This window comes from Taeniopygia guttata, chromosome 1, assembly GCF_048771995.1.
Source record: "Taeniopygia guttata chromosome 1, bTaeGut7.mat, whole genome shotgun sequence".
Classification (NCBI taxonomy): domain Eukaryota; kingdom Metazoa; phylum Chordata; class Aves; order Passeriformes; family Estrildidae; genus Taeniopygia; species Taeniopygia guttata.
The window spans coordinates 42,200,749-42,227,877 of NC_133024.1; the positions used below are offsets into that span (position 1 = coordinate 42,200,749).

At 36.7% G+C, this 27,129-nt stretch overlaps 2 protein-coding genes across 4 annotated transcripts in view; one reads left to right on the forward strand and one right to left on the reverse strand.

The window, feature by feature from the left end:
- Positions 1–212: 212 nt before the first annotated feature.
- Positions 213–16,998, reverse strand: KBTBD3 (kelch repeat and BTB domain containing 3). Of its 3 annotated transcripts, none has more exons than XM_030270061.4 (4): positions 16,859–16,998; positions 10,079–10,211; positions 8,556–8,797; positions 213–5,797 (listed from the first exon to the last, which is right to left on the reverse strand). In XM_030270061.4, the coding sequence occupies exons 3-4, from the start codon at positions 8,777–8,779 to the stop codon at positions 4,177–4,179; spliced, it is 1,845 nt and encodes a 614-aa protein (XP_030125921.1). In that variant the 5' UTR covers positions 8,780–8,797; positions 10,079–10,211; positions 16,859–16,998; the 3' UTR covers positions 213–4,176. The 3 variants fall into 3 exon arrangements, with proteins under 3 accessions (XP_030125921.1, XP_041571335.1, XP_030125917.1); XM_041715401.2 differs by having other exon boundaries at positions 9,051–10,211; XM_030270057.4 differs by lacking the exon at positions 10,079–10,211.
- A 156-nt stretch (positions 16,999–17,154) lies between these two features.
- Positions 17,155–27,129, forward strand: part of AASDHPPT (aminoadipate-semialdehyde dehydrogenase-phosphopantetheinyl transferase) — a 28,267-nt gene continuing 18,292 nt past the window's right edge. The window contains exons 1-2 of the mRNA XM_030270127.4: positions 17,155–17,350; positions 18,140–18,365. Coding sequence (XP_030125987.1) covers positions 17,207–17,350; positions 18,140–18,365 — 370 coding nt within the window. The 5' untranslated portion in view covers positions 17,155–17,206. The remainder of the gene's footprint in view (positions 17,351–18,139; positions 18,366–27,129) is intronic.

Below are 27,129 nucleotides of genomic sequence, written 5' to 3' on the forward strand. Positions count from 1 at the left end.
GAGAATTATAAACCCCCCCTCACTCCACTTTTCATCCATGCTAACTGCATTCTTGGTTATGGCATTCAAAATGTTCTCCAATTGAAAAAAAAAAAACCCAAAAGTGATTACCTGCATTAGAAAATTAGAAACACTGTAGAGTCCCTGCAGTTCTGCAGTTTGAAACTCACTGGGGAAAAAAAAAAAAAAAAAAAAAAAAGACCCAAGAAGGATTCAGTTGCTCAGTGCTTTATTTCACAAAAGAATGAACATCTCAGCAATTGTGAAGTATTGTACTTTCCACATATCAGCAGAGTCCAGGCAGCAGCGAAATGTTACTGTTCTCTATGCTTTACTGGGTGTTAGAAGGAAAAAAGTAAATTGAGCATAATGTTCAACTATAAATATTGTCAAATACATCCCTGTTTTCAGTCTATTTTAATTAAAATAGATCTTATGCTGCCTCCTGTTGGTCACCTACAAACAGAAACATCTAAAATTAACCTCCGCATTAGGAACTGCAGTCAGCACACTCTATAGCTATACCTTACCTACTACCCTATACTAACCAGAGCAGCTAAACAGTTAGAAAACCGTTTATCACAGAATAATACATGAATAAATCTGACCCAGAAAATGCACCCCATTTTGTGAATATAATGAATTTTTAACAGCAGTAAACTTACTACAAATGTACTTAGACTATATGAAACAAATTAATTAGTCCTTAAATAATAATCATCAGGTTTGTGCAAACATAATCAATAAAGACCTAAATAAGTGATATTTATTGTAACAACTAAACCAGTATGATAATATTACCAAAGTGCCATAATGTTTTGATAGCATTCTTTAAAAGTTGAAATTATCCAATATAATCATCACTGGATATTAAAATCCTACATACAATATATATTATCTTTGTGTATATTATACTGGTCATGCTTATAATGTATTCTGTGACATAAAATAGAATACTATTAGAAATGTTTTGGTTACATCATTTAAGTGCAAATAGTAGATTATAATTTTACATGCATTTTGTATGTTTAAACATCACTGTATTTCAGTGAGAACATACGTAATCATTAATCTAGTTGCTATTTTTAGAGGAAGGTACTTTTTCATAAAGCTTTGATTCAAAGAGCTTTGAAAAGTCATAAAAGATATTAAAAAACTCACTTTGCATTAATTTTGTGACTTTTGTTTTTAAATGCATAAATGCTCTGTAGACTGAAAAATCTGTTTGATCCAGACTACAACAGTTACTCATGCAAGTAATTCATACTCTTTTGTGTAGTTCACTGAGAATTCTTACATCTTTAGCAATTAATAACACGGTTCGCAACATAGGTCCTTTCTTCTATCATAAAGCCTTTTTAACCATGACTTTCTAACACTTCTGCTTCTTCTGCATTCAGTTCTGCTACCAGATTTAATACTTTGTATGTGAAGATGTGGCAAATGATCCATTTTCCTTCGTGAGAGCTGTAGTAGAGGCTTACCTGCCTAACTGCAGAAAATCAGTACCATTTCACAGTAACTTTTGTGTAAGTAAAGCTAGAAAGTAACTGACATTACTACATTATTTCCTGATCACTGAGTAAGAGCTCAACTCCCTGTGAAATCCATGAATGATTTGTCAGACTGGGAACTGACATTAGATCCTGCACAAATATAGTGTAAAATACTAAAGAAGCATGTCCATTTTCCCAATTCAGCTTCAGTCAGTTTTCACTGTATAGTGAGGAATTTCTCACATACGTCATTGCTCTATCTGATGTCAGATGCCAGAGTCTTATAGCAAGTAGCTGGGTGGAAGACTGCCAAAAAATCAGCGGTAGGGAAAAACTTAGAGGAAAGAGCATCACCTCCATGACTCGCTTGCTGTTTATGTAACCCAACAATTTGGTCCTGACAGTGGCAATTAAAACACCCTTGCAATTCTCTGGTATCTTCCAATTTGCATAGCTGTTTATACCCATGTACTATGGGCATGTTACTTTTCTCAATGCATAAATTGCATACTCATATACTCAGGTATAAGCACAACACAAATACACAAGCAAAGGTGAACTGGGCCTCATATTTCAATGATGTGACAAGTTGCCATAATTAATGGTTAATGAAGTCTCTATGCTACCCTGAGTAGCTTCATTAAAACTAAAACTACCATTTTCCTATGTGTTTGTTTTTTTCCTATTGTTTCAGTAAGAGGAATAGTATTCTTCCTCTCTCTACTCAATACATTTGCTTTGCACTAACAAAAAGTAGTTGTGTCCCCATATAAAAGTACTTGCATTTTTGCAAGGTGATTGTAAAGGTTACCTAGCTACGTTTAGTTAAAATATGATTTGGAGTCTTATTATGGAAAAAAAAAAGTGGAAGTTGCCTGAAATACTGTAGCAAGCTATTTACTTCTACATAACTGATATGCATATTAATATACAGAAATTACTGAAAGGTCTTGCTCTAGTAACATCTTCTCCAAATGTACATGATTTTATTTTACATACTTATGAAAATTATTATGATGAATATTATCTAAATTTGTAAAGATATCTGATAACAAATTATAGAGACGGTCACAGAATTGGAACCTTCCATTGTTTACTGTTTAAAACAGAAGCCTGTTCTAGGCAATATTAAGCTCTAAGCATTAATATTCAGCTTGGGTTTTGCAAAAAGTACATGCAGTAGTGATGGGACAATGAACTTACCAGTTGTCTCAAGACATATGAAAGATGTCTCTGATGCCTCACTAAATTTTATTCATTATTTAAACTACTTGACAAGATGTGATTAAATGTTTAGAACTATTATTCTGTGTGGCAAAAGACAACCTTACTGCTTTCACAATACTTATATGGAACATAAGGGCTCTCAGTGTCTTATCTGCATACCTGGTAAGAAAGGAAATTCTCAGGCTGTGGAAGATTACAAATTAATTTATGAAACCTAGCTGGTTTCAGTGTCCTCCTGTCAGAAAGAAGACTGACTTTGTAAGCATGAGATCAAATTTACTTCAGAACGTATAGCTAGACTAATATTAGCACTAAAAGTCCATTCCAATTTTAATATTATCATAGCTGACTACTTAAAGTTTATCAAGCAATATATTGTGTAGTGTTTGCTATGTAATATTTTAACATCTAAAAATACAATGAAGTTCAAGATAAAGTGTTTTAATTAATTTCAACCACAGGAGATGATTGATGACCTCAGAAATACTATTTACTATTGACTTTTAATATGGAGGTGTAGGTTTGTAACTTTGTATGTGATGTATGACAAGATACAAACTTTTCCCATAGTTAACGGAAGCAACAGCTATGATTCAGTTTACAGCTTGCTGCTATAAGCAGCCTAGTGACTGCTTAATAGGTAGCACTGAAGACTTCAGAGATGAAGACTTCTGTTAGAAAACATCCTGAAGTGTTTTTTCTTCAGTTGAAGAAAACATATGACTGATGCAAAGGTATCACATGAAGTATCTGTCCTGTATAAATCTTACTTACCCTGCAGTATGTTATTGAAATTTACCTTGCCACAGTTAATGCGATGGAAACACAAAATAAAGCTACTACTAAGGCACAAGGATGGAGAAAAACTGGTAAAACTGAAGAGCTGAAGTAAGATGACAGGAATTATCAGTCTCTTCAAATTACATACCTGGTTTTAATACTGTGAAGGTCACTTTGGCTCTTGTCCTTGCTAAAGTCATTGTGATAAGATAAAGTTGACAATGAATTCCTCTTACAGGTTTATGAACATAGAAAATCTAAATAACACTAACAAAAATGTCTTTTAAACTTCAGTTACATAGGGAAAACAGTATCACAGTCAGTTTTCTCATTTAGCAATTTGTCTGTTGGGACAACTGAATATTATGGAAATAATGACACATACTACACAACTAATTCCTCATGAATATTCTTTTTGGAAAATTAATATAATTTAGAAAATTATTCTGATAATTACATAGAAGAGTTGTATATAAAATTAAATATAGAATACTGGCTATGTAATGACTAGCACGAATTACATTTTCATGGAGTCTTCCAAAAGCAATCCTACAGCATTTAATCTGAACTGAAAATTTAAACAAACAAGTACATATTTCTTCATCTGTAAACTAATACTTAAAAACTGTTTTACAATTTGTGCATTTAAATAGACTTTTTTGACTTGGGAGTTTCAAAATTCTCCAGAGCAAATTGTCAGTACAGGTGACCAGGGGTCCCTATATCTATTAAACTGAATGACCTGACAGTAAAACTCAGTTAAGGCTCTTGGCATTGGTGAAACTTCTTCCCACTCAGACCTGCTACTGTGGTAGACTTGAACTTCATCTGTGATTTCTTCTGGAGCATAATCACCACCTAGTATATAAATTTTGTCTTCTGTCCCAACTGCCCCTGCATTAAAGCCAGCACACTCAAAAGACCCTTCTCCTTTCCAAACACAGGTTTCTGGGCAAAAACTGTAAACCTTGTAGGTGGAGAGATCACATATGTACAATGTACAGTTCACTGGAACAGCTTTGATTAGAGTTGCATGGAAAAACTGCCCAAATTCTGCTACAAGCTCAGACCATTGATCAGTCACAGCATTATACTTAAAGAAACAGTCAAGGGATGGATTAAAGGCATCAGTAATCTCTACTTCTGAGCCAAGGACATAAATTATATTCTGGCATGCACTTGCTTCTGGATAGTAGATACCTCTTGGTAACTGGCTTACAGATTTCCAGTCTTTGGAAAGAGGGTTATAGGATTCTACATCCAAAAGACTCCGAGTTTCTTGAGCTCCTCTGGTCTTTCCACCTATTACAAAGAGCTGATTTAAGGTTACAACAGATGTGTGCATTGTCCTCGGTTTTTTCATAGCTGACACTATGGAGAATTCATTGCTGACTGGACAGTAGCACCAGGTTTGGTCAGTGGCATCATGAAACGGCTCAGCAATATGAAGCCTGACAGTTCTGTAGCAATTACCCTTGCATCCTCCAGTTATAAATATTTTTTCTCCATAGCTAGACAAACTTGACCCTGGCAGATCAATCATATGAGTATGTGGTAGCTCTTTCCATTTATCTGTTTTGATGTTGTAGCAGAATGTATGTCTGTTTTCTCCATCTTCATCAGTTTTATGAACAAATATGTATTTTTCTGTTGTTGAAGGACGTGCATCTGGAAACAATCCACTGAAGTTCTGCACACTTTGAACTGCATCATTGATTATTACCAAGCAATTAGCATTCTTAAGTAAATGTTCTTCAGAATGCAGAAAGTCTTGCAAAGTCTTTTCAGGTAACTGGTGTAATCTCACTTTTTTCATCAAATTAGGCAGGTATTTCTGCCGTGTTTCTAAGTTGTGTTTGGTCCATTGGAGGACAGCTTTCAACACTGATTCTTCCTCAGGGACATTTAGTTCATCAGCCTCGAGACATTTTTGTAATATCTCAAAATTCATCTCCAAGAAGTCACTTGATCTGAGCAGCAACGAAAAGTGGTGTTGTACATAATCTAGTGCATGATCAAACAAGCGGACAGACCCGTAACTTTCTGATAGAGAAAGCAACTGTAAGCAATTCACAAGATCAATACTTTTTATTAGGAAGTCACTGCAAGCTTTGGAAAGGAGTGAAACTTGAAGAAATGATGACAGTTGGAAGAGCATTTCCACATTATCATTGGTTATCTCTGTTTTTCCTGTGTAAGCATAATCAAGAAAAGCTTTCACTGCCTTGGGTGATAGATTACTAATAGTAACATTGCCATCATCCCGTTCTTTCATATTAACTTCAAACATGGCTCTGTGAATAGAATACAGAAGATATACACACAAATTAAAGATTTAGCAAACAGATGAGAATGCTGATGTGGAAGGAGACAGTTAGGGACATGTAATAATGTGGGCTGGACTAAAATAGGTCTAAAATGTGGAAGTTCTTATATGAACAATTAATTTACTTGGTGTGTTTGAAAAAAAAAAGATTGGTGATAAGAACATATTCAAAGTGATGGCTTAACTAAATCATAGCAGCACCTGTGTTTTGTAAGGATTTTCACAAATGGTGATGAAATCTGCAGCTCTCAGTGTGACAGAAAATGTGAAAATTTTCAGGACAGCATCAGTTCCAACTTTGGGAAAGAAAGCCTGATTTAAAAAAATACATAGTAAAAAAGCCCCATGAGTTAGGTCATGCAATGTGGATGAGTACATAAAATTATGTGAAAAAAAAAACCCTTCCAAATTGCAGGCTGAGCAAATGGCCAGACAGATGATGTGTTTAGTCCTCAGAAATAAAAGTAGGTAAGGGATAAATGAGGAGAAAAAAACACAAGGAAACTTAATTCTTGCTTTAGAGTTGAAAGAGAGATGTATAAGTACAGGCCAATGTCAGAGAAAAAATGAGATTTTTATATGATTGCATGACACAATGAAACTGTGCAGAAAGTAGAACGTGACTGAATACAAAGATGATGGTTGAAATTGTGGAATGAACTACTGACCAGGAGATTTGTGGAAATTTTATTACAACTTTAACTGCTTTATTCTAACTATGTAATAACATTCAACTCTTTCACACAATCTAACATGGCAAGATAAAATAATTAAAGTTTTATAAGTGGGTAAGTGCTGGCAACAGAACAGTGCTGCAATATCTCTTGCCCTGCCCTCCCAGAAACTAAGCCTCAAGCTAGGATAGCAGTGGCTTCTGAATAAGACATAATATAATAGTGGAGGAAGAGTCAGATAAATCATCAAATGGGAAGTAGAAAATCTGGATATTAATACATCATAGTTAATTAATATTTTAAAAAAAGTCTTATATCATAGTTCAGTTATGCCACTTAGTATCTTTGTTGTATGGGATTTTTAAAATATCATCCTTTTCTGAAGCCAAAGAGGAAAAAAGCCATCTCTGTGTACAGCACATACTCTTTGGGATGTGAACATCTGGTAAAGCAGGAACTTGTCTGACTTCTCGAACAAGAACCTAAAATTACAATAAAACACCTGTGTCCCAAAGACCTCTTTGCATACTAAGGGATGACCCTTATAATTCTTTCATCATTAACCCATGAGCTATGAAATCTCTAATTAGGAAGTAAAATAGCAACTGAAGAATACTAGTAGAAGAGCAATGTAGGCAAAGGCTTTGACTCTGGAAGCTAACAAGTGAGGATCAAAATTTTGCTGATTCTTTGATTTACACAATGAAGCCAAAACTAAGAGAAGTCCAAAGGCCAAGGAAGACAAAAGGTGTTCCATTTCAAATGTATGTAGTGGACCTAGGTACTTTTTACTCCTTGAACATAAAAGATAGTCTTTGCATTCCAGGACACCTTTTGAATCTGATGGCTGCTATCATACGCCACATCAACCGTTAGGAGCAGGGAGAGATCTCTCCCGGCAGATTTTAATCTTAAGAGTCTGTAGGTTATGAAAAGGACACATGCATTTCCATGTGCTTAACTTCAGTTATAAAAATTACTACTGGAAGTTATTTCATCCTAGTATTTCTTCCTACCCGTTCATCTCGGTGCTGTCAAGCAGTTAAAGACAAATGAAAGTAGTCCTGTGTGTCAGGGAAAAAACCAAATCTGCTCCTACAGTGGAGCAAGTGCTCATTTCATCTGCATTTCTTCTTTTTTCAGTAACTCTAAGAACACATCTAGCTATCTTATGTCATATATGGCAGACTCACTTAGACCATGGGATCTTCCAGGACATTTGAAAATAACACTCACCTATGTAAGGGCAACCAAATTGAGGCTATTAACTCATTCCCAAGAGTCCATTTTTTCATTGTTAGAGTCTTAGCTTTGTTTTGAGTAAACTCTATTCAGAAACACTTCCAGTGTGGAACTGCAAGTTTGAAGTCTAAAAAGGTTAGCAAGTCTTATTTATATTAATATTCTGTATGTGAATGAAAGCTGTCCCTTAAAAATACATAGCTTTAGGCACAAGGAGGAAGATCCATTTCAAGCTGAAAGATTGAAATCTGTAGTTTAGGAAAAGTATGCATATCTGTTTAAATACCTCTGAAGCCAACCTCTACTATACTGACCACTCTTCCTGGACAAGCAAAAACTAGTTGCATTCCAAAATTATGTATAATTTATCCACAATTGCTCAGTACAAGATGTATTTGTAATCAATCTGTTACGTTTCACAATATAAATGTGTCAAAGTACACAGACTATCATATAAAAAGTCAAACAATATCCTTGCAGACCTTCAAGTACTGATACGGGCAACAGGTAACTCTTATAACCTGTGTCAGCTCAACCTAACAGCAGAACCACACATTTATAACTTGAAATTTGTATTTCAGAGTCTCCACTGCTGTCAGAATCTGATTCATAAAGTCTTCATGACTTTCTGAAAATACAAGGAGCTGTATCTGGCATACCCTTAAAATTATGTTTGAACGCTGTGCTCAAAACTCTGCAGATATATGTAAATTGTGGTAATTTTTAAACTTTTAAAAATCCTATTCTTCTCCTCCCTCCAAGAAAACTTAGAATCTATTTCCTGCAAACTCATGCCAAAATTAGGTTTACCTGAAAAAATCACTGCATGCAGCCAGTACACAACGATGACAGGGAATTATTTCATCTTTCACACGAATTTTAAAATCAAAAAATATATTTTGTTCTCTGAACTTTTGTAGTACTTTTAGAATTTGTTGTCCGTGACCTTCAGCCACTAAGGAATTGATTTTATTTTCAGGAACAGAAATTCCGTTGCAAATAGGTCTGCTAATGTAATCCCGTTGATTGGCCATGTTTTCTTCAATCTATTCCTGAAATGGAAAAATAAGTAATTGATTCTACAGTCTTATTAATTAAAAAAGCCAAACAAAATCAATACACCACAAAGAAGTTCCCAGCATTGAATTTAGTTTGTGTATCACATGCACAGTTAGAAATTTGTGTTACAAGTGACTTTTACACTCAATTTGACACTACTACTGTGTAAAATACATTCACATGGCAAATTTTGTAAAGTAAATTATCTGCCATATATCAGAGAACAATTCTTCAGATAATACCCACCTGTAGGAATTTTTTCAGTAAAGTCCACAGCACATCAAGGAGTGTGTTTAATTGTCATTTAAGAGAAAGACTAGTCCTAGGCTTACCCTCAAAAACCCCCAAATTCTTAAAATTTTATGTAAAATTAAGATAAAAAAGAAAACTTTGTTACATATTTTACATTCCAAAAGGCTGATCGCTCTACATCTTGTAGTGGAAGGGAGACACGGGCTATTAGAGTGCATCCTAAGTGGATTCCCATGAGGGACTCTGGACTGCAATAATGGAATACAAACAACACCAACAGCCTGGCTGAAAAACAGGATTGCTGGGACTTACCAAACACGGTCATGTAGAGACAGTTTGGTGACTGTACACCATCGAATGTTTAATCAATTGAAACTGATTTTGTCATGTACCTTTAGTCCAGTTAGGAAGTTTTATGTTTGCCCACTCTTGAGTTTCACTTACAGTGTCATAAATTAACTGGCTTTAGAACACATTTAAATTTCCATCTCCCTTTCAGCAGCCAAGTTTTTTTCTGGCAAAAATCCCTACACTGAAGTGTGCTTTTTTTCTATAGTAAATTGGTTTGAACTATTTTTTACAATGAAAATATTTTATTCCACTTAGTCAATATAAAGAAACTTTAAACATGAGTATATTTTATTTAGACCTATTTAAAGAGCTAGTTATATATTGCAGATGCATAAACTGCCCTTACTGCAAATCTGAGTCAAGACTGCCTATTTTAAAGCTTAAAGAAACATTCCAATTTTTTGTACTCCAGGATTTTGCTTCCTCAATTCCAGCTAAAATCAGCAACAGATAATGGCCCACTTGAATTCACAGGGGACAAAAAAATTCCGAACAAAACCCAGAAACAAGAAAATACTGGTTTTGCTTTTTAATTTTCTGAAAAGGCTTATCTGATGACATGATACATTCAAAGCAAACTAAACCATCAGGCAGTCTTCTTCATGTGAGTTACTTTCACAGCAGACTGATCTATACTTTATCTAGTCAGGTAGCTCCAACCACAAATAGACCTCCATGTCTCCTGGAAGAGAAGAGATCCAGTGATCTTGCTGCCAGCACTGGCACACTTGGAGCAGGCATCTTCTCCTTCCCATGGCCAGACAATCTCAACGTATTCACTCTTTCCATTCTAAGCCTGAGGAACTAGGAAAATACAGAAGAACAAGACCACCATTTATTCTGATAATGTATGGCCTCATAATCCCCAACTTCCATCAATCATAAACTTTTTTGTATGCCAGAATACTCTAGAATACCCTTTTCTTATGAATTTAAAAGCCTGCTCCTCAAAAGGCTGAATCTTCAAACCAGAGTCGCTTCAATAACATTATTTTCCCACATTTGAATGATACTTTTTTTAAAAAGTAAATTAATTTCAAAGTTTATTTGGCATCACATCAAATAATACTTCTTCAATACTAGACATCTTTCTCCACTTACATGTAATTTCTATAGCAAGCTCCAACCTACAGTGTGCTTTCTGATGACAAAATTACCAATTTCAGTCATACCTGTATTTGTATTATGAACATGGAAACATCTACTTTAATCAAGTCAAACTATGCTATTTTAGGCAAGACATCATATGATCACTTTCATACAAGCAATCAATTTTTCAGAAAGTTTTCTTTTAGCATGCTATTACCACAAAAACTCTATTCCAGTACATGGTGCAGAGACTGTAAACCTCTTAATTACACATCAATTTATTAATGGTTACATATATTTGTTCTTCTGTTAAAATTGTTATTTGACTTAATTTTCCTTTGTATATTTATTCATTCTTATAATTATCAAGAGTGTTGATATCCTCTCTCAACTGTCACTAGAATGAATAATTGTCAAACTTTCCAAGGTCCACTTGTTAAGGCTGAGTTTCTGGTTTTCCTTATTGCTTGCAGTTTTCTCTTTACTCTAGTTTGATCCTCAATTTCTTTCACTGATACAAGATTTGTTGTACAACATTATGGTTCAGACCTCATCACTGTCTCACTAGACCGATTTCCAAGTCATCTAGTGCATCCTAATCCTAATCTCTAATAGCAGTATCTCATTATTTTCTTAAAAGCACGATTAAGGAACATAGCAATGAACACTGTGCAACGACTTAGCTGAATTAACCCTTCTCTCCATTAAAAAAATACATATTAAAAAATTCAATTTCCAGATGTCTTGTAGTCAATTCCTGACTTACTTTATAATTTTGGTATTAACGCACCGCTTCACTGAATCTGTTGATGATTTTATAGCCCTCCAAAGTCTCTTAACAATTCAGATAAAACTTGGTATGTTAAACAAGGCATTTATAATTATTTCATGCATTCTTCTACAAAGCCATATTATCAGTAGGGGTTTTTATAAATATTTGATCAACTCTGACAAAAGGGTAAGAAATGTAGGGAGTGCAGATATATGTTGAAGAGGTCTGTAGTTCAGGAATACTGGGGAACACCCCTCCTTTTATTTGCTCCATAAACTCCCACAGGATTCCAATTACAAAGCCTGTCTTCATGTGGATTACCAAGAACCAAGCTCCAGTAAATGGTTCATTAGAACTGGGATCTCTTACTTTTGCTTTTTGAGACACATCTGTGTGCTGTTCAGCAACCAGCCTTGCAGCCTCTCTTGGAACATGACACAAAGTACTGTGGTACATGATCCAATCTCTCACCACCTGACAAAAACCTCCCTGCTCGTGTACTGGACCTTTACAATCTTACACTGGCAAATGCCCCGTTAGCTATTAGCCTGCTTTTCTGAAAAAAAAAAAACAAAACCAAAAAAAAAACCAAAAAACAAAAACAACAAACCAACAACTGGCTGACAAAGACAACTGAAAACAATTCCAAAACTAAACTCCCCTAAAGTTAAAAGTTAAACATTTGCCGTGGCATGTCTCTATTGTAAGACACCTCAAACACAAGGCCAGTTGGCTGCTACAGTGAAAACTGGTACAAACTTCACAGTTATTAAGGTCAACCTCATATAACACGTGTGAGGAACATATATGTACCTCTCAAAACTATCTGTACAGGTCTCCAGTTGAGAGGCCAGGCATTCTGCATGCCTGACAGTCAAGTGGCAAGCAATGGCCAGTCTGTTTAGGGCCACAGAGCAGCCAGCAGTTGAACAGAAGGCTAGGGATAGTAAGTTACTTTTGGTCATTATGGTGGATGAAATAAGGGACCACCTGGGAGCTCAGAGGGTAAGAACATTCCTATGATCTGTCACAAAATCCAGTAATAAGAGGCCAGACCTCATTAGTTGTGCTGTTTATAAGACCCCTCTGTTGTAGAAGCATAGAGTGGTTTGGGTTGGAAGGGCCATTACGGATCAGCTAATTACAAGCCTTTGCCACTTTTAACACTGTCCTTTTCCCAAGACACTAAGGGAAGTGTCTTAGACACTAAGAGTAGTCTAAAACATAATGAGTTCATTGACCCAGATGCCAGGTAACCATACTGAGAACACTGATAAGACCATAGTCAAAATATGAGATATACACACGTTCCTCTTAGTATCTAAGCATTTGTAAAAACTACAAGAAAGTGTTTAACTGACCTTGATTCTATGCAAACAGCTGTCAAAACCTCACTGAATTTCTAGTGGAACTCTCCACTCCACCAATTCTAATGCTCCCTTTCCAAAGATATATGGAGGATGTAACATATTTATGATTTTCTTTTAGTTAGCACCATCAACAATCCTTCTTAAGTGTTCTTATAATTCTGGACCTAGAAGATACTGAAATGTGTATTTTCTTATACTTTTCCTTTGGGAAGTTCAAATTACCTTTAGACATGAATTTGATAATCTGGATATATGTTGAATCCTAGATATTATATTAGGAGACTATAAACACAGCATACTGTTAAACTCATAAAGGAGACCAAAAACATCCAGGACAGACATTTTCAGAACATACAGGCATACACTAAAATCATAACCACTGCAATACACCTCCTAAAAATTACTTTCACATCCATTCCACCAGATCTGAAACAGTAAAGCAAATAGAAGTGTGAAGTGACCTTTGGGCAGAGATGAACTTTTGTTTGTGCAGAATCTGTTGTTGTTCCTACCAAAGCAATGATGTGAACACACTCACATAATGTACATATATTAATAAACACTTTTGCTGAAAAGAGAGCCTTGGCTGCTACAACTGATAAATAAAATTGTTACAGAAGTTTAAATATGCTAATGAAGTTGAGAATGGTGGAAGATGTGCACTTATTTCTTGGTGAATAACCAAGGAAAAGATATCAAACTAGGGAGAGAATGTGTAATAACAGTGAAGCATGAACACCCAAATGAGGGTAGAGAAAGATAGTGGCAAAGACACCAAACTGTATGATCACTTTATAATAGTGAGATAAAAATATACATACAAATATGTGTGACTTTGAAATAGCCTAGGGAATTGTTTTGTGGAAGTACTGAGCACACATAAGTATCACACATAGCTCAGCTCCTGCTTAGCCAGGAAAAGCCCCTTAGGGCTGTTTCTGCCTGACAATAAACAGAACCAAACCCTTGGAATGGGACTGAGGCTCGAGACTGTACCCAGCACAACGGAGTGGCCATTCCAAAATAACAAGTAACACTCTGCAGGTAGATGTTCTCTCCTCTTCCAACGCAGCTGGCAAAAACAGTCTAAACTTAACCCTGATTTGGTACTTTATTATTTACAACCAATTGTAAAACAATCTATCTGCTTTTATCTTAAAGCACAATACAGATGTGCTACAGCACTCACCAATTAAAAAAAAATTAATCTTCATACTTCATAGCAGGTAACTTATGAGAAATAAATCGTGCTTTAATGGAACATTATGTTTATTACATGGCCTTCTTATGTCTTATGTCTTACTAGGGACCAGGATTTTAAAAAAGGGAAATCCAGGAGCTGTTTTACAGAACAATTTAGGTACCTAGGATGAAAGAATTAAGCACAATGAAGATGAAGAAATTGTATCAATTTCTGTAGAGAACTTTCAGGGTTTTTTTCCCATACAAAATTTAACGGTGCATTAATATATGTTTTGAAAAGGTCAAGATCAGCATTCTAAGATCTAATATTAAAAGTACTATATTATTGAGTCTACTATATACCCATCAAGATGATTTGCTATTCTCATTCCTTGTCCATTCAAAAGGAGAGAAATTAATGACTTGTTAATAAGTTTTAAAGACACCACTCTACACTATGCATCTAATTTAACATTCATTAAGGTGAGTATGAGTGGAACACATATCTGTAGGATTTGGTGACACTTCTAATTACTGACTAAAAAGACAAGGGTGGTTTAAAATGTAATTAAATTATAAATACTGAGTTCAAGTTCTGTGCTTTTATATTTCATTAATGTGTTGATTGTCACTGATTGCCTAAGATTGAAAACACTTAGAGAATTCCAAGTTCCTGCCTGGAAATTTCAATGCAACTGAGTCTCACAGGTTTTTCAAAAATAACTGAACTTAAGAGAAAAATAATATTCAGTCAATCATTTTAGGACAAGCAAAAAAAAATGCTCAGGATATTTTGAGACATTCAATCCACAAAAATGACATTTATCAATAATAGATGTTAAGATAGTATTCTCAGATTGAAAGGTGACACAGAATCTTTAAAGCTTTGTGTTCTTTAGAAGTGATTAAAAAAAAAAATCAACATGGAGAGAAACCTAGCATGGTATCAGTAGGAAGTAAGGAAATCGCAGTAATTCCTGGAGGCATTCCCAAAGTGGAAGATTCCCATTCTTCAAGCAGCGATCATTAAATGCATGTTCCCATAAAGATAAAACAGTAATCACTTAAAACAAGTAAAACTGGCTGGATTTTCTCTTAAAATTAAATTTCTGCAAATCATCAAGTTACTTTGCAAATTATTTCCTTAGCCAAAAAAGATCAAGAACTGTAATCTAAATTTTCAAGAAAAAAAAGGAATTAAAATGACACACTGTACTTCTGCTGAAAGTAACTGCAAATTTTGTAAAAGAAAATGACAGCTTTTAATGGTTTCTGCAGTCTGTCACTTTTGCATGTGAATAAAATGTGGGTTTTCTTCAAAACATGCATGCAATTTTGAGCATCTTTAGAGAATGATTTAGCATGCCTTATTATAAGAGCATGTTTTACTTAAAAGTGTGGGTTTATATTGAATGCATCCATAATTACATAACATATCATACAATGATACAAAAATCTTGAGTTTCAGTTTGCATTTACACACAAAGCTCATTTAAAAAAAATTAATCCACTAGTGAAAAAAGTGCTACATGTTTAAATCTCTTCAGTAGAGAGTATGGACAAGCTAAACATTTCAATCAAAGCAGAGGGTTTTTTTTGGAACTAGGCAAGATCCACAGTCCATCAGTATTATCATCTATCAGTAACTACATATATAAATGCCACAATTTTCTCTTCAAAGTGCAGAGAACACAAAGTTTGAAATGTAAGCCTCAGCTACAGTTTGATATTGGTGAAGAGCATTTTCCTGGGATTTTTTCTTGACTGTGTTAAATCCTCCTCTGCTGTCAGTTAACTTTGTCTATGGGTTTGCATAATGCGTAAGATTATGCCATTCCTTGCTTCATTAAATCATGGAGGAAAATAGGAATAATATTTTGAAGTAAGTCAAATACCCAACTGATTCCTTAATTAAACTTTTTTTTTATTCAATGTTATTTCTGTGTTTAAAATATTTTTAAAGACCAATCTATATTCAGCTATAACAGACTTATTGTGCACAAAAAGACCTTCTGGCCTGTGCAGAAACAGCAGTTTTCCATATTAACAGTGAGCTAGCAATGCTAAACAACAAAAAAGGAGGATTGCAATAAATACCTGCAATAATACAATTTTCAGCATTTTTGCATCATTCGTACATGGTCAATAGAGGATGGATTTTCATTGTGTATTTATAAAGGCAAGCAACAGAAAGATGGGTTTTAAATTTTCAAATAGGCGCTAGATTTTTAGCTATGGCTCAACTCTAGAACCAAAGGGCAAGCAAATTTATTACCTTCTGAGACTTATAGATAGTTTATAATTGACGAAAAATAGGAATCCTGTTGACAACTATTGGAATTCTTAACAGAAAAATGAGCACGGGATACAAGAGGCTTTTGTTTGCAAAGATCCTTTGGAGCCAGAACCCTGCTAGCGTAATGCAGCACTCCGCATCTGCTCTCGGGACTATCAGCTCCTCTTTATAGTCAATAAAAGGCAAACAGAGCCCAGCCCGCTGCGACAGCTCTGCCAGGGGCCCGAACGGCTCTGCGGCAGGTGGATGCGCTGAGGGCAGCACCTCAGCAGGATGCGCGGATGGCACAGATGGGCCGCGCATCACCTGGCCGCATCGCGGCGCGCTGCCACTACGAACCACCTCCCCCGGCCCCCCCTCGAGGGTATAATCCCTCCCAGTGCCGCACAGAGCCGAGAGGGGCAGAACTTAGCGGGCATCTCCGTCCCCTGTGCCACGGCCAGGTCACGGGCCGCCCCTAGCCTCCCCAGGCCCAGCCCCGCAGCAGCGGCCGCCATCGCCCCGCCCCGCCCGCCGCGGGACGGCAGCGGCGCCGCGCCCCAACTGCGCATGCTCACGCGGCGCCCCGTTCATTCTAAGGGAGGACTAATTGTGACGGGCGGGCGGGATGGAGCAAAGGGATCCCCTTCCCTGACGGCGCGACCCGGCCGCGGCATGAGGCGCTCCCTCCCACTGCCGCCTCTCCGCAGGCGGCGAAGCGCTAGTCCCCCATGAGCGCTCCCTCCGAGCAGCGCACACCCACCTGCAGCCAACACCCGCAGCTCACCGACCGGTCTGGCCCACCCTCCGCAGCAGCCGCGCCGGCACATTGGCTCCTTCCGGCGTCATTCTCCTGCTCCGTGCACTCGGAATGGCCCCGCCGGCCGCCACTCCAGGTGAGAGCCCGCCCGTCTGTCCCCGCTGACGGCAGCGCGGGTGCCGCTCCGCCGCAGGCGCCGCCTTTCCCCTGATAGGCCGCTACCGGGCGCATTCCGCTGTCACTCACAGGGCGCTCTGACAGCGGATAGGTTGTTGTGCCCGGGGGCGGGGCCCTCCGTGCTTCCCGCACGCCGATAGGCTCCCGACAGGGCGCAGGGAGCGCGGCCGGGCCATGGGCAGCGTGCGCTGGGCCTTCCCCTGCGGGGCATGGCGGCCCCGCCGGCCCGAGTGGCTGCTGGCCGCGCAGCTGGTGCAGCCCGAGGAGAAGGAGCGTATCGGCCAGTTCGTCTTTGCCCGCGATGCCAAAGCCGCCTTGGTACATAGGGAGCCGGGACGCGGTTGTCTCTCTGCACAGTCAGCGTTGCCCTGGTTCCTGATTTGCAGGAAAACATGCCATGCGAGGGTATTTCAGGGGTGTAAGGGTAGAGGATAAGGGCTGTATAAAAGTATGAAGCTCTGCCTCACTGAGAAGCCAAGAGGGACGGCAGGCTGCTGTCAGTAGCTACTCTGAAAGACTTCACAACTTCTAAGTCGTGATACCAAGTCAGGAGACAAAATCAGCGTACCCTGAGGGACTGTACATAGGACATCGGGGTAACGACTAGGAGAATAAAGCTGTTTTACAGGATCCAGGGTTTAAATATCGCTTAATAATACAGTGATACGTGCCTGCTAACTAGTCTGGAAGGAGTTACTCATCACTTTTAGGTCTTGAGTGTTTCATTTAGCACCTAGGTAGTGAATGGATGCACTGAAAGGAAGGTTATTGAGATAATGTTACTACTCGGGGTGGTGTAAAAAGTATTTTTTTGTGCCATAAAGTATCATAAATAAGTTACTAAGGTAGGAAGGAACTACTGTGATTTGTCTAGGCTGGGACTTGTGTTAATTGTGCTAATAGTGACAATGTATTTGATACTCTGATGGACTTTTCTTCTTAAACTTACTTGACACAGCTTTTACAAAAGGGAGAAATTTAAATTATTTTATTAAAATACATGACTTGATATCAACAGTAATAAACCAACATTTTTTGGACAGGTGATTTCTTAGCAACCACGTAGCACAATAGTTCTGTATTAATTATTTCCGTTTTATTTCATAGGCTGGTCGCCTGCTGATGAGGAAATTAATTGCAGAAGAGCTGTGCATACCTTGGAATGAAGTACACTTGCAAAGGACACCAAAAGGAAAACCTTTCCTGGCCAGTAACTTACTCAGCATCAACTCAAATTACAACTTCAATGTCTCTCATCAAGGAGATTATGCAGTCCTTGCAGCTGAGCCTGAGCTTCAAGTTGGCATTGATATTATGAAGACTGATTTACCAGGTAATTCGTTATGGTGACTAAAGCAGATTCTGCAGTGTTTGAGTACTGAACATTTTCACATTTCCCAAAGAACCAATCTGTGTCCTAGAAATTTAGTGTAATTAGAAGAGAGTGTAGGAATGTATTGTGTGTTTGGGATTTCTAGCTGTAAAATGCACTCCTCATTGTTTATTTTGGGATGCATTGTAGGACAGATATGGATATATTTCTCATTTTGCGAAGCAGAACCCTGGGAAAATAAAATCATTAACCATTCTATCATATGGGCACTACCAGCATCTGCAGATACTTTAATTATGGATTTGCTGTGTGTGAGGCAGAAGGAGGGACATCTTCCCAAACAGGGACAATGGGCTCCATCCCCATGAGAACTCCATAGACTGTGTTACTCAGTTATCCCATATGTATGTCCCACATTTTATGTGTCAGGCAACTGGCAAAACAGATTCACTGTGAATATGCTCTAATCCTCACTGAGAGGGGATCATGAGGAGGGAACATGTTATCAGCTTATTTATTTGCATGAAATGATTAGTGAACTAAAGGGTCAAAATTAGGATTGTAGCAAAGTGTATTTTTAAATACAGTTTTATGGAGATGATTTAGTTTTCAAGTGTTCACCAGAGCACAACTGGGTTAAAGGAGAAACATACTGGGACTTATGATTCACTGGAATTCTGTTTTTTTTTAGAATCATCCTTAAATGTTTAACCAGATATGACAGTAGTAGTTGTGTTCTTAGAGAATGTTTCTTCACAGTTTTTGGAGTTACCCAGCATCTTATGATGCAAAGTATGTTGTGTTGTAAGGGAGAGATTCAGGTAAACCCTGACTGGATAACTTTCTGTCTGATCACTTTATACCTTTTTAACAACAACTATAAGTGTACAGTTTTGGATTATCATGTTTAGCTAGGATGCACAGAAGTTTTACTGCAACCAGAAGTTCTTTCCTGTGACTCACACCTGCTGTAGATCCTCACTCTGAACACAGTGGTCAGTATGTGGGGCCACAGGACAACCTTAGGAGGGTCCTCCACCAGAGCTGTTGTGTGTTTTGTGACAGGAATATCATAGCTCTCTCTCTCATGCAAAGCAAGCAAGGTGATGTCCCAGCTGTGTCTCCTCACAGCATCTGGCACACCCTCCGCCTGTTTGCTGGGGGAGCAGAGTTACAGGGAAGGCCTTGATGCCGTGCAAACACTGCTGATACCAGTGTGGTATCAACACTGGGTTAGGCATAGACCTAAAACACAGCACTCCACAGGCTGCCATGGAAAAGGTAATACCTGGACCTAGTACCCTTGGAAACACTCTGGTTGGCCTGCCCCTGGCCTTACCACAGGACTCACGCATTTTAATTCCTCATTCCAAAACATTTCAAGTTTCAGTGGGTAAATAGTGAAAACCAAAACATTCAAGCACTTGTATTTGAAGCTTTTCTTTGGAACTGTAAAATTCAAATTTATACAGAAAAACCAAAAAATTTATATGTGGAAGTAGGGATATCTTACATCCCCTGCTGGTATTTTATGCAGGTGTAAATGTAGCTGGCATTTTAAAGGCATGTTGTCAATGTCTAGCTGACAAGTTTTATGAAGCATGTTAAACTTTATTTCTGAAGTCTAAAGACTTAAGTAATACTTTGAGATCTCATACAGTGTTTTTGGGAGATGCTGGTGATTCCAAAAACTGAACAGTGACAGGTGACTCATATGTCTTCCTTTTTGTAATTATAATTTGTATTTTTGGAAAAAGAAATAAGATACTAATGGAAATGTAATAATTTCATTTACCTTCAGCTCTTTTTTTGTTGCTGGGCTATGAATAGGTAACACAGACTTTAGCAGTATTATTTTCTCTGATAGTTCCACTGAGTGGTGCTCTTGTTCTGCACTTGCTAAGTACGTTATATTTCTGAAGGTGGACCCACTATAAATCTCTTTCCTTGGAACAGCTAGAAGGACAAAGAGTTCCCTATGAACAAAGTACATTTGAGTTGGTTTGTCTGTTTTCTTCAAGCACTTGTTTAAATACAGAGTTCTTCATCTTGTGATGTTCTCCAACAGCATCTTGATTGAGGTCTCTAGTATTGTAGCTCTTATATTCCTTTATTGTTCAACCAGTGAGCATGCAAAATCTGCAGTGTAGATATACAAGAGTATCATGCAGCTGAAAGTTTTGAGAAGTCTTGCCGTTTGTGTGCTACTATGTAACAAGGAGTCCTGGTGCACGTAAACATTTTATGTCACTTCTTCATCCATCCTATGTATTTTTGTTTTACTTTTTGTTTGTAAGATGCTGCCTCTTTCCATATTACTTGTGCTTCCTTATTAAAATCTGAGAAATGAAATTACTGCAAGATGTAGCCTTCTTTAAAGGTCATGCTAAAAGCTATTCTTACCACTGCAAAAAGCAGCAGTTCTATAGAAGTTCCATAGGTGTGCTACAGTTTATCACCTTTTTTCCTCTATTTAGATAATGAAGTAAATACTGTAGTGATGGTAGAAAAGGAAAATATCCTCTTCAGGTATTGTGTGTTGCTGCCTTTTGGTTATCTGGCAGGTTATTGTAGATTTAAATCAGTCTTTCAGTCTAATTATTTTTGAAGAATTACTGAGATCAATGATTATTTTTCTTCACTTTAGATCAGTTTAAGATGAACTCTTGAGTCATTTTGAAAAATGCACACTGTAAATTTGTTTGTCCTGTAAATTTGTTTGTAGAAGTGTCTGTGGACATTATTTGGCCAGGTAAAGCGTATGAATTTATTTTAAGCCTTTCAAAAAAGAAATGAGAAGGATTCTCACAGTACTGTTATCGCCTCTGAAAAAAACTGAGCTTGTGTTTGATTTTTTAGCTTATGGAAAAGAAATTCTTCAACAAGTGTTGACTTGGTTTGAGTGGTGTGTGGGATGTTGATTGACCAGTCACGTAAGCTCTGTAAAGTAGAATGTTTTCAGAGACTTAGGAAATAATTATAGCTTAATAAAGATTTCCTTGAGCATTTGAAAAAAGTTTAGATCTTAGGCTCAAGAGCTGCTGTGCAAGTGAATTTCTTTTCACTAATGCATTTTTTTAGCTTGAATGGATTTTCAAAGATAAATAACAGTTCATTCCATATCTTTGAAAATCATAATGAAATCTTTCTTACATATCCCACTATATTGACTTTGATCCAGGCGTCTCCAATCTCAATTTTATTCCAGAGTTAAACATTTGACATGCAGTAGAATTAGCTTTTCTCATTTATATTTGGTTTTATGCTGGCTTGCTTGCTAAAAAACACAAAAGGGTAAATTTTCTGCATGTGAATTTCACAGAAAAAGTAATTTGATCTAAAAATACTCAAGTAAATGCTTTTTTAAGAAAGTAAGCTATTATGTGCAAACACCTAATTATGTGAAACTAGTTTTCTCTGAGGCAAGGAAATATAAAAAGAACTTGGCTTATTTTTCTCTTTTTATTCTCATTATTGCATTATTGAGGTGAGGTAATGCAAGAGATGATAGAGTTCTTCAAATCAGAGACATGTCAAATGTCTATAGAAATCCCACATGAAGAAGCTAAATACCATACTTCAGTCCAGCTAGTGAATGAAAGCTCTCTTTCCAGGTAGTTTTGAACTTTGTGCTGTTAATTTTCGTGTATTCCTGAGCCTAACTGAGTTAGGTTCACCTACCTCATAGTTCAGATATTTGGCATGTCTTTTAGCTAGCAGCCATGTTCAGTTTTTTGAATTGCAATCCTTATTTAATTGCTTCATTTCAGCTTTTCAATAAGAATTTCCTGACCTAGAAACAAATTCCAAATCACATTGTACTTTAGAGTGCTCTTGTCCTTAAGGTGATTTACCTTTACCTTAAACAAAGTTTTTACTGTTTTTAGTTTTATTGTTGTATTTCAGTATATCTCGTAGCAGCAATCAGTGTCTAATCTTTTACTGCTAGAGGACACCAAAACACCAAATTGTTAGCTAATGTTACAGCTTTAGGTGTGTAGGTGCACTGCTTGGAATGAAGAAATTAACAAAGGGTTTGATTTAAATGTTACTTCTTACAGATCAAAGAAGTTGTAATTTATAAATACTTATGTAAGAACATCATTTTTAGATGTGAAGGATGTTAAAACATCTGATACCCTTGTTGAGCTAAAGAATGACAGGGATATTTTGCACTTACGCTGAGTAAACAGGGAGGCATTTCTTTGTTCTTGTTCTGTTTGCAACTGGGAAGAAACAGCCATCTTAAATGTATTCTTAAAGAATGTATAATATATAGCAGTTTCATTACTGTGATTTATTCATGTTTCTAACAGTTTTAAGTGGGAATTACACAATTCTGTAATTGATAAAGCACCAATGCTTGAAAAACTGTGAAAGAAAGTTGATATTGTGATTAAATCTCCTCTTTAAAGGAAAATTTCTTTATTTTCCAAAGCAACACTAATAATCTTTTATGACTATTTCCTTAATAGAAAAATGTTAAACCATTTGGATTAAAATATAAACTGATGGCAAAATGCAGAACTAAAAATTTGGCTGTGAAGAATATATGCTTAAAATGAGGAAAAAACTAGCGATTACGAAAAGAAAAATCCTAAGCTAGGAGCTTTTATTAAAAATAACAGTTGTAATAAAGAGTAACTATAAAAATGCTTGTCAGATTGTTTTGGTGTCGTGGCTCCCCCCTCCTCCCCCCTCTGCACATTGAATTTACAGTAAACACAATTTATTATTAAATTGGTGTTTTGGGAAATAAAGTTAAACAGTCGCAATAAGCAGCTACATAGAACTGATTTAAAAAAAAAAACCAAAAACTAAAAGTGCTTCTCAGCCTTGGACAGTTAGCTTTGGCTTTCTAAATTAAGAAAGTGTAGCAGAAAAATCTGATCCAAAGACTAAGGTTATGTAATTACTATGTAGGTGTTTAAAAATTGGCTTTTGAGGAGTTTTTTGCTAACACTGCCCAGTTCCAATAGCTTCAGCTCTACAGATATATATATTTGTTGCAAGACTGCAACATAGAAGCCAATTTAATTTTGTGTTGTCAGAAGTTTATTTGGATATTGACTGTGCAGGTGTTAGGGTTTGGAGTCCTTACTGGTTTCAAAGTTGTGAGACAATCTTTTAGAGAAAGACTTGCAGATTTTTTTTATACTGACATATGAAATGCTAGTAACTTATCTTAAATAGGTCAGCTTTTCTCAATAAATGTTATGTAAATAGGCTCAGCTGTATTTTCCTGATGTATTTTCTTTCTAAGAGAAATTCTGATTTTCAACAAGGCAAATATTTTTATATTTCCTAAATAAAGATGACAGATTCCTTGACAGGTTTTCAGGAGCTTTTAGGATTGGGAGACATTTGGTAGCTCCAAAGGTAGATGTTTTATTGCCATTATTGGTTTGGCGTTGGGAAATCTAAGCATTCATAGCCATTATGTGCTCTGTTATATTTTGATAGAAAATCCAATTTTGTAGTGTATTAAAAAGTTCTTACTTGCCCTGCACAGTTTTCCGGTTTGTTCATCAGACTTGTTGGGCTCTGTGTTAAGCATGTATATCTTCCTTTTTCTTTCCTAGTAAAAACAAATTTAATAAAAGCAAAGCAAACACTTGGAGATGATATCTACAAGAGTAGATACAGCTGATACAGGTGAATAGACTATTGAAGTTCATCGGTTTTTCATCTGTGAGCCTCTGCTTTTTCATCTGCTTTTGCCATGATGCAGCACATTTATCTTCCACTTGCATCTTTCCTTGTATATTTTGGCTGGATAAAAGACAGCTCCTGTAGTGGCTAAATTTAGTTTATGTGATGTTAAGGGGAAGGATATGGGGGGACAACATGCCAGTGACTAGTTGACTGCTGTCTCCTCTCTGTGGGAACACAAAACAAAGCAAAACATGCTGGGTTTTAGCTGTCAAGTGAGACAAACAGTCTTTCATCTGCTGGCAAGCCAAACAAATGCCTTTATAAGGTTTTGGTTTCTTTGGATTTTTGTTCATTTGTTTTTAAAGAATGTCTTTATGTAGTAGAGATTGATTCCCAAATTTAAAACACTAATACTACTTAAGTCATCATGTGGTTTTTTAGGACTTCATTATGAAGGGGGAAAAGAGGGAAGGATGGTGTACAGACAGAGATGGGAAAGTTTTAAGTGTGAAAATAAGAGATATTTTTACTGCTATTCGGCTGTGCAATTCATGTTCTGAGACAGGCTTCTGTGCAGTGTCTTGACTTCTACCATTAAAGAGCATCTCTGTTGTTCATTGGATTCATTTACTACATAGGATATCGTGAGGTTGAAGGACAGTCCCGGAGTATGTGTCTCAATACTGAGGACTATTTTCACATCAAATTTAGAGGAGACATCTCTCATCAGACCCTTTCAGGGAAACCAGCTCAGTTTGAATCAGCTTGTGCTTTCTAAGGTCGCAGAGCTTCCCAGGAAAAATTTGCATTAGTCAGATGAAAGAGGTGTTAGAAAGTGTGAATCATGTAGTAAAATTCATGTGGAAGATGAGGATGACTTAGGTACTGAGAATTGGCTACCTGCCCACCCCTTTTATCCAGTATAGTATTTTATATACCAAGTACCAACTGGATTCCAATTCAGCCCCAGATTCTGCAGTGGTGTTAGCTTCTTAAAGACAGGTTTGCATTCCATATAATTACACTCTCACTAAATACCTAACTTTTCCTGCTTGACAAACTGTGAAATGGTGATCTGCTATTGTGATTTTTTTTTTTTTTTGCTTGTCTATTTTCTTGGACTAGTAAATGATACTAAGTTGTAAGTTTAAATGATATTAAGTTGTTTCAGTATTTCTGAATGTGCAGAAAGACATTCTAGTATATTACTTCATAAACTGTAATAAAACTTCTCAGAGATCTGGTGGCTTGGTAGTACTATGTAGTGTAAGGCTATAGATGGTCAGACACCACCTGGATTTTTGTTTTTACATCTGTAGTTGCTCGCATGACTTGCTTTATTAAGGAAAGTGTATTTTTATGTTTATTTAGATTTTGGGGGTTATGTGATGCAGCATAACTTCCTAACTGTTGAAAGGAAGTAGAGTTCCTGCTGTTCTGGTAAGGCAGTGATTGCTGTAACTGTTAGATATATGTTCTATAATGAAAAATTGATTAAAATGTCTTTTTTGTGGGGTCATTTTTGTTTTTGTTGAAATATTATGACTACCAAGAGCTCTGCTAGCTGTGGTCGTACAATTTCTTGTAAAGAGCTTAAGCGAGTAAAACACACTTGACAAACACAAGTTAAGAAACTTCTTTTTTTATTACTGTTCGTTTTCTTGTTTGCTATCACTATTTAGTTGTAAGTGCATTTTTCTCAAAGAATTTGAGGTCCCTGAGTCATCTTAGTGATTAAGACCTTTTGTATTTAAAATGCTTTTATTTTCTCCACTCAGAGGTAAGATAAAACTATGAGCTTGCATCCAGGTGTGTTTGACTGCAAGCTCTTCAATAGCAAGTGTGTATTTCAGCTGAATGTTTGGCATGGAAAGAACATGTAGAAATAATCTGGAGTCTGAACAAAATTTGAGAGAATCTGGATTTTTTTTTTTTTATTTTCAGAAATAAATTACAAAAAGCATGAATCTGTTGTGGACAGTGTCCTACCTGTCTTTAAATTGATCAGCTATGAGGTATGCTGTTAACAGCTTTTAATTTTATTTTGGGTTTTTTTAACCAAGTCATAGCTGCTGTTTTTCCAGTTAAGTTTTAGAGCTATCTAAGCCATTATGACTCTTCTTTTTGTTTTACATTGACTATCAAGGCAGCTTGCTTAAATCTTCATCATTGCTGTTAGACCCAACCACATTAATGCAATTGAAACCTTAGCAGTTTCTCTAATATTGCAGAGACTTAATGATGCTGTCTGCAGAGAAAATATTAAACATTATCAAATTATTTCAGTCTCTTTATGGTAGAATTTTCCAGATTGACATTTTTATAATCTGGAAAATGTTGAGTAGCTTGTAGGAGGCAATGTCAAGTTTTCAGTCATTTAAGAGTTAGCGCTTCTCTGGAGTATGCCAAGATAATACACATCAGCGTTAACATGACGAGAATAGATGTTTACCATACATGTAATTGGGAAAATTGCGGGATACTGACAGGAAGTGTGGAGGTCAGAGAATGCAAATCCAATTTCCAATTCACACAAAAACTGTGTGAGCTAGTAGATTGAGAAAACATTGATTGTTAATGTTCTATCTGGTTCTTGTAAGTTAGTAATTTATCTCACTAATTATTTGCCTTGTGTTGTTTCTAAACGTCTGTAAAAGGGTTAGTTGGTATTAATAAACAATTAGGGCTTGGGAATCTGTTGCAGAAGAAATGTTTTCTCTGTATCAGGTTACTTTGGTTTCCTTTAGAGATGTAAAATGTGATCAAATATGGCCCTACACCAAAAGAATTGTCAGCCCAAGAGTCCAGGACTTGAAACATTGATCCAATACAGTTGGTTAGTTTAGAAGCTTCATAGCTATCTTGTGTTTCACATTATTAGGTAGATTGAGCTGTTCATGCTTCAGTTGTTTAGTTTGCTATGAATGAGGTGTCACACTGCCTCTTTACATGTTTTCCATCTGAAAGTGAGCTGATTGTATTGATTAGGTATTAGTTCTTAATCACTGACCTGTTTCTTTTATGCAGTTCAAGTTGATGAGGAGGCTGTTTGCATTTTGGTATTTGTTTCATATTTTTGTTTTGAGTGTTTGGGTTTGGTTTTGTTTGT

Excerpts from the sequence above, each read along its gene's own strand:
- KBTBD3 (XM_030270057.4), bottom strand. The coding sequence starts at position 8,779 with ATGGCCAATCAACGGGATTACATTAGCAGACCTATTTGCAACGGAATT. Across the intron at positions 5,798-8,555 it reads GCATGCAGTGATTTTTTCAG|AGCCATGTTTGAAGTTAATA; the intron begins GTAAACCTAATT and ends TTCTATTCACAG.